This window comes from Moschus berezovskii, chromosome 1 (genome assembly GCF_049115385.1).
Source record: "Moschus berezovskii isolate FMDL1 chromosome 1, NW_MosBer_1.0, whole genome shotgun sequence".
Classification (NCBI taxonomy): Eukaryota; Metazoa; Chordata; class Mammalia; order Artiodactyla; family Moschidae; genus Moschus; species Moschus berezovskii.
The window spans coordinates 91,095,015-91,103,147 of NC_142460.1; the positions used below are offsets into that span (position 1 = coordinate 91,095,015).

Consider the following 8,133-nt stretch of genomic DNA (forward strand, 5'->3'; position numbering starts at 1 on the left):
CGGTTCCTGTACCCCACTTTCCATTTAGAGGACTGACACAGTCTTCCTGGTTACTTTCCTTGTGTGAGAAAACCAGGAAATGTTCTCTTTCATGTTCTTGACTCCTTTCCGTGGAACTTAAAACAATGTGTGCTGTAAGTCACCTAGAGTTGGAGTCACGGTGAGTGTGTCTCTTAGGTCTCTGGGAGCTTCCTTCCCTTCTCTCTTCCCTTTCCAGTTTCTGTTTCTCAATCCTGTGCCCATGATGGAGAAGTTCACAAGGACAAGGCATTTGCAATGATGAGAGTACTAATGAATGTGAAATTGAGTTTTTACTTGAGGATCTGATTTTTTTTTTAAAGCTTTTTGCTTATTTAATTAGAGGAAGCATCCCTAGGTGAAATGAAGTAAGCTAATTCCTATCCCAGGAAGTTTGTGTGATATGAGAGACTTAAATGAAGTATCCACTAGGAAGATGAAACCTGTCTTCAGCCTTCACCTAAACTCTAAGACAATACCTAGTGTTCCAAGTGACCTGGCTTCTCTGGGTAGCCCAGAACCGACGCCTTTGTCACTCATGGGAAGGCAATGTTTTAACACCACCGCATTGCTGACTTTGTTCAAAGCACTTTCCACTTATTTTTACTTTCATTTTGTCCCAACATCACCAGGAGGCTGGGAGGAGGGTCATTACTTCCATTTCACAGATGGAGAGACCGAGATCAAAAGAGGTGACATTCCCAGGGTCACAATGGTATTATGGTTGGAATTCCACTCGGTCCTTAGAATTTCTTCCTGACCCAAAGAAGGAACTTGATACAAAGGTCTGGAGGAGAGTAGGCAGATCCCTCTCTGAGTGGACAGGCGGTGGCTGTGTATGGAGCCGCAGCTCATCATGAAAAGAAAAGGGAGGAAAGGCTGGGGGACAGTCCTGTGTTGGGGTCTGCCGTACAGGGCTTCACCTTGGAAACCCCCACCTCCACACAGTCCCTGGATCTCTCTGCTTTAGAGAGAGCCAGTGGAGTGTTTGGTTTCCAACTACATCCTTTGTCTTTTACAAATATCCTTAGCGCTAGAACCCTTGAAAAAAAAAATCAGTTATTTAAATTTGAAAGTCAGGCTCTGTATGGAGAGAGGCCTATTTCTGCATCCACAGAAAAAAAATGGAATTGGGGAATGGGCTGGCCGGATGTTATCACCTCCGAAGTGGGAGAAGTGCTTTTTGTGAGGTTGGATTTTTTTCTTTCATTTTTAAGGTAGGTGTATACAGGATCCGGGGTCCACCATGGGAGATAAGTTTTCTTCCAAGGGGGTGCGGGGACAACAGGATGGTCACACCCCCCAGTCCAGCCTCCCGCGAAAGCGTCTAGGAAACCACTCTTCCTGGCTCGCTGCCCTCCCTCCGGGTCCACCCGCAGAGTCCCAGCGCGCCCGGCCAAGCGGAGCCCCCACCTGGGTGAGCGTCGCCCGGGCCTCGGGCGGGGATGCGGCCCCGGCGCGCCCACGCCCCCAGCCCGAGGCTCGCGCGCGCCCGCCCCCGCTCTCACTCACCCGCGCTCCCGCCTCGGGGGGCCCGGCTCGAGGGGCCCGGCCGCCTCGCGGCGCCCGGCGCAGGGGCGGTCTGCCGGTGGCCGGGGCGTGCGGGCCCGCGGCGCTCCGGGAGCGGCGTGGGCGACGGCGGCAGCTCGCGACCCGGGCTGGACTCGGGCGGCCCCGCGCCTGCCGGGGAGGGCGGCTGGCCCCGCGTCCCGGGGGCGGCCGGCGGCGGCAGCAGCAGCGGCAGCAGCAGCAGCAGGAGCGGCGGCGAGGCCATGGTGGCGGCGCCCGCCCGCGCTCACATGCCCGGCGCGCGGGGCGGGCGCGGGGCGGCCGCGGGTGCGAGGGACGCGGGCGGCGGGTCCCGCGCGGGGCCGGGGAAGTGAACGAAGTGAGGCTGCGAGCGCGGTCCCCGCCTCAAAAGTTGTGGGGAGCCGGGGGAGGGAGGCCGGGGGCCGGGCGGGCGCGGCGGAGGCGGCCTCGGCGCCGCTCCATGCTGATTAGCCCGGGCGGGTCGCGGGGCGGGCGGCTCCTCCTCGGGTTGACATCACCGACCGAGCGCGGCCCGGCCGGCCGGGGCGGGGAGAGGGCAGGAAGGGGGCGGGGGCCGGGCCGCCAGCGCCGGCCTGGGACCGCGGAGGGGGTCCTCGGAGAGGGCAGCCTTGGGCGCGCGCACACAGAGACACGGACACGCACACACAAACACACACATGCACACACGCCCGCCCTTCCCCAGTTAGAACTGCCTGGCCATGAGCAGAAAATTCAGAAAACCCGAGTCTTCCAAATCCGGAACCAGAATTTCCCAACTCCTTAAATGCACAATCAATCGGCGAGAAGCAGGTACTGGGTAATGTGATTAGCACTGACCAGATCCTACAAAGTGCTTTGATATGCAGAGCAGTGGAACCTGTGGCCCTGTTCCCACCCTTATTAATCTGGTTTCCCCACGACCCACCACCACTTCTCCTCCAGGCCCCCAGGGCTGGGGCTGAGTTGGCGGTGGCCAAGCCTTAACACCTCACCCTTCAGCCAACTGAAGAGTCATCCTACCCAACTACCCGCGCCCTCTCAAGCCTAGATTCCATCCCCACCCCACCACTGCCTTTGGCTCACATCAGAGTTCTGCAGAAATGTCATGGCCAGGACACCCAAACAGGCTGAAGGGAAAAGAAAACTGTGAATTCAGACAGGCCTAGGGCAAACTCTATCCGGAAAAGGGCTGTAGATCGCGCATTAAACAGAATAATGCACAGGGATCCCTAAATTTTAAGCCGGTACCTTCAGGGGAAAGAGTCAAAGATTTCATGTAAACAGACTTTCTTGGTAAATAAAGGATAAAATGTCTGTAAAATTTTAAGACTAAGCGTCTGTATTTCTAGGTGAAGAAAGAAAGGCTCAAAATGAAAGAATAATTTGCTCAAGATTCTGAAGCTAGACCCAAAGATGAAGCGATTTATCTGTGAATGACCATGTGGCATCATTAATATTCTGGTCCCACAATTTTGAATTTGAAATAATCCAGATAGTGTCTCAACTGGAATGAATGCTGGAGCTCCTTGGGAGTCTCATCAGTTCTACTGTCTGACCACCAGATGCTTGGGAAGCTATGAGTGTGGACTTCCCTTTAAGGCCTGTCTCCACCCTGATTCTCTGCTCCTCTCAGTGGCCGTCCCTGAGCCCCATGATCCACCTTGAGGGTAATGAGCAGATCATGGTGTCCAGGACAGCTACAGATGGGCCCAGACCCACTCTGGTGATTCAGTCAAAGTGAGTCACTTGGTAGAAAACATAAAGGATGCTCTGTATACACAAGTTCACCTTAAACTGTGGAGTGAGAAGTTAACGACTTGGTTTTATTTTTAAAGAACCACAAAACAAACCCAGCTTTCCAGGGCTCTCGTGTGGAATTACCAGGCCTTTCCAAGAAAGTGTCATCCCATCACACCCCGTAGGAAACTTGGTTTGCCCTCCTGGCCCCAGTTCAACTTCTTGGATCCTGCTCTCATAGTAACAGGCTGCCCAGGGTTCTGATATAACCAGTTGCCCAGAGGCAGCCAGACAAACCCCAACAAGCCAAGACACTGTGAGGTTCAGAGGTTCTGGTCACTGCCATTCCCTTCTTTCCTCGGAGAACATTCCACATAATCCAGTTACCCTCCTGAGCAACCAGTGACATGTAAGGACTTAATGACTCTCAGGCTTCTGGTGTGGATTCAGAGAGATCTTCACCATCAAGGCCTGGGGACCAAACATGCACCTGCACACGTGCCTCCCCTTTAGGCACAGATTCACCATCTCTGATCTTCTCTCCACTTTCTAGGAGAAGGACCTATCTCAGGTCAGCTGGGTAAGGCTTAAACTGGGGGTGAGGGGCAGGGTGGGAAGCAGGAGAACCTAGAAAGATTGATCACAGTGAAGATGGATCCCAGCATAATTTCATCTCCTCCCAGGACAGAACAAGAGAAAAGAGCAAGAGAGAGTTGGAGGCAAAGAGAACCCTGAAGAGAGTAGTCATATTGTTTTAGGGCCCTTGCCCTCTGTCCTGACTTCACCACTATTTGTATGATCTGGGCCTGTTTCCTCATCTGTGAAACAAAGATTGTCCTGATGATTTCGAAGACTACTCCAGCTCTGCTATTTTAGTGTTCAATTAAAAAAAAAACAAAAAACTTCTGACACAGTAGCAAGGAAGTATAAAACAGGTGTCTAAGGAATTTGGAGTGTTTCCTTCCTAGGGATATAAAAATCCAGACAAGATTTTTGGTCATCTCAGATGGCTTAGAAGAGGCCTGTCCAGAGCCAAGGAGATAAATCAGATGACATTCCTAGGTCCATTCCAGATCTAGAATTAAACAGGTTGGAAACCCGTTCAGACCAAACTCCTGGACTGAATAGGTTAAGAGTCAGACATTCCTAACCTCTCTAAGGGTCCACCGGAGAGGGGACCACTCCAGAGTGGTTAACTGTGAAATCAGCAGTGAGCCTGGTGTCTCCAGTACTGTATATAGTCAGAGCTTTTGCAGGGGCTTTTCTGCTCTACTTGTAGGAGTTGGATTAGCCTTTGGCTAGGCTGCAGTAACAGATAGGTTCCCCAAAGGCAGCAGCTTTACGTGGTAGATATTTTGTTCTCCCTGTTCACTTACCAGACTCAGGCACCGATGTTCAGGTCGGGGGGTGGCTCTCCCCAACTTGTTTTGCAGGCTCCACACTGCGGCATCTCCGCCATCCTCTAATGCACCGCTTTCAAAGTTGCCCTTGGAATTGACATCCCAATCAGCCAGAGGTGAAAAAGAAGCATGAAGATGTGAGGATGGAGGCTTGGATGGGCCAGGCTTCACTTCCTCTTATATCCCACTAGAGAGAACATAATCACATGGCTCACCAAACGGCAAAGGAGTCTGGAAAATATAGTCTAGCCATACAGGCTAGAAGGGGAGAAGGGATTTGGGTAAACAGCTGGCATTCTCTGCCCCACCACTTACTATCAGTAGGGCAGGGAAAGGAAAGGGAGGAGAAAGGAGATTCATATCTCTGGCCTCAGTTTCCTCCTTCATGAAACAAGGGTGTTGAATCAGATGATCTGTCAGGGCCCATCTGTTTTAACATTCTGTGGTTCCAAGAGGTGATGAAATGTCCTTCTGCACCAAAGTAAACAAGCCTGCAGGCTCCTGCGGCAGCCTGTGCACGGCCTGTGGACTCCTCCTCTGCCAATCGTCTGGAGGGTGGACCCTGCAGAGAGGGCCTTGGGTTCTCTCCAAGTTCTCTTCCTGAGCTGTTCTCACTCCTTGGCCAAGAAAAGTGATCTCTACTGACCTCAGTCTCCCCAACTGTACAGTGGGGAGAAAAAAATCATTACCCTTTGCTGCCTCTTGGGGTTGATCTAAGGATATGATGAGATCATTGCCCGGAAGGCATCAGGAGCCCATTGGACTTAAAGTGCTACACATGATGCTCTGATTTTAACCAGAGCCTTTAATAATACTGCATTCAGAACTGGCCCAGAGTGTGCCCGTTCCTGAGGATAGTGCCCTGGTAGGGTTTGTGGTGGTAGACACAGTGGTGACTGCATATCAGTAACATCACGGGACTAAAGACCGTGAGGGCTGAGAAACCAGTCAACAGACTCCTGGACTGAGCATAATCTGGGGGTGGGATGCCAGGCCTGGTCATCACCGTCTCCTCCGTCCTGTCCTCTGCTGTGTGCTCATCACATTTTTACACTCATCCTCTCATCTGCTTGTCCCTTCTACCCCTCATCTGTGAATTGCTTTCTGGGAAGTCCTGAACCCAGCATAGTGCCTTCTTTCTTTCACTTAGTCATTCAACAAATATTTACTAAGTGACTCCTCTGTGCCTGGCACTGTGCTGGGTGCTGTGTTGTGCTGGCACTGTGCCTGGCCCTATCTGTTGGGTGAGTCTCTCAGACCTCACAGAGCTTAAAGGTTTGGAGGAGACAGAGAGCAGTCAAAAGAATGCAATGTAAATTTGTCATTGTGGAAAGTGCCCTGGAGGAAGAGACATGGTGTGAGGTTTCCCTGTGAACGAGATACTGAGCTACTATCTGGAAGCTCTGTAGGCCATTAATATGTAGGCTACTAATCGGGCAAAGGAGAGTGGGGAGCAAAAGCCCTGAGGCAGGAAGGACTGAGATAAAGGAAAGGAAAGGACCAAAGCAAGCCAACCTGGTTAGAACACAGAGAGTGAGGGAGAACATGGAGGGAAGGGAGGCTGGAGACTTTCAGAGCAGATCCTGACAGCCCATTTTTAAGATTTTTTGCTTTATCTTAATAATTTAGAGAAGTCATTTTAAGATTTTAGGTTAGTGAGGTGGAGATGGAAAGTATCATTCCGGCTGTGACAAGGGGAATGATTTAGAAAGAGACAAGCGCTGATGCCTGAACTCTTGGAGCCCATGTGAGAAATGAAAATTCTTGGACGAGGATGATAGAAATGGGTTCAGAGAAGAAAACAGACTTGAGACTGCAGGAGGTAAAATCCATGAGATATACAGATATATACAGAGGGTGAGGAAAAGAGGTCAAAGATTTCCCGAGTTTCTGGTTTTCATGACTGGATGGATAGCGGTATCACACAAGGAAGGGGAACAGTGGATGAGAACTAGATCACTGCGGTCAAGATCATTAACTTTGTCTTGAACTTGGGAAGTTTTTGAGATGCCCACGTGGCCATGTCAAGTGTGCCTCTGCAGACCTCGAACTGAGAGGAAAGGTCCAAGTTTGAGGTCTAGATCTGCGTAACAGGGAATGAGATCATCTAGAGAGGGCTGTAGTAAGTGAAGGAAGCCTAAAAATGAGCCCAGAGGACTCATCATGAAATGGCTGGGGAGAGGGACTGTGCCAGAAAGGAGACCGAGATGGAGGCATGGAGAAGTGGGAGGAAATCCAGGAAAAGCTGTGTCACTGGAGCAAAGGGAAGGAGATCATGGTTAACAGCATGTAACTCAGCTGAAAGGTCAAGTAAGGTAAAGACCTGAAAAGCCACTGGTTTTAGCAACATGGAAGTAACCAGCGACCATAGTAAGAAACATGTCAAGGGAGCTGAAGGGACAGTGGAGCAAGTCGGGAAGGATGGGAAGTGATGAAACCAAGCTGATCGATGCAACTTCAAGAGTTTGGTTTTGGGCTTCCCTGGTGGTCGAGTAGTTAAGAATTCGCCTGTCAATGCAGGGGATACGGGCTCAATCCACGGTCCAGGAAGATGCCACATGCCTGGGAATGACTGAGCCTGTGTGCCACAACTACTGAGCCAGCACTCTAGAGCCTATGTGCCACAACTTCTGAAGCCCACTCTTCAAGAACTCCTGCTCCACAACAAGAGAAGTCACCGCAATAGGAAACCCACACACTGCAACGAAGAGTAGCCCCTGCTCGCCGCAACTTAGAAAAAGCCCACATGCAGCAACGAAGACCCAGCACAGCCAAAATAAATAAACAAATAAATCTTTTTTTTTAAAAAAAAAAAAAAGGAGCTTGGCTTTGAAGGGGAAAGTGTATTAGGAGAGTGACTACAGGGGAGTGGAGGGGGCCAGGAATTTTAGTGGGAGAATGTGGTCATAGAAAGGGTCTGCCTGGGAGAAAGAAAAATCGAAGGTTAAAAACGAGAAAAGACGAGTGACAGAACAGGGATCCTGAGAAGCAGGAAAAGAGAACCTGTAGCATGGGTGGAAGGACCGGCCTTGGAAGAAGGGAAAGAGGAGAGGGCTGATGCGGTTTGGATTTCTTTCTGAGGACTTGAAATTTTTTGTAAAATAGCAAATACAAGGCTATTTGTTAAGAGTTGGGGAACTGAAGGGGTGGGGCCTCTGAATTTGAAATTTGGGGGAACATCAATACATTCATTTCCTAGGCTTGCTGTAAAACAAAGTACCTACAAACTTGGTGGCTTAAAACAACAGTTTATCCTCTCACAGATCCGAAGGCTGGAAGTCCAAAGTCAAGGTGCCAGCAGGGCTGTGCTCTCTCTGAAAGTTCCAGGAGAGAATACTCCCTTGCCACTTCCTAATTCCTGGTGGCTGCCAGCCATCCGTGGTGTTGCTTGGCTTGTAGACATATCGCTCCAGTCTCTGCCTCTGTCACCACATGGCCTTCTTCCTTC

General features: G+C 50.8%; 1 protein-coding gene across 2 annotated transcripts in view; it reads right to left on the reverse strand.

The window, feature by feature from the left end:
* Positions 1 to 4,825, reverse strand: part of HEG1 (heart development protein with EGF like domains 1) — a 91,843-nt gene extending 87,018 nt beyond the window's left edge. Inside the window, exon 1 of one of the 2 annotated variants that reach the window (XM_055397275.2) lies at positions 1,531 to 1,993. In XM_055397275.2, coding sequence (XP_055253250.2) covers positions 1,531 to 1,792 — 262 coding nt within the window. In that variant the 5' untranslated portion in view covers positions 1,793 to 1,993. Of the gene's footprint in view, positions 1 to 1,530; positions 1,994 to 4,661 lie in introns of those variants that run through there. The other variant, XM_055397362.2, reaches the window with a different exon arrangement.
* Between the last annotated feature and the right edge of the window lie 3,308 nt (positions 4,826 to 8,133).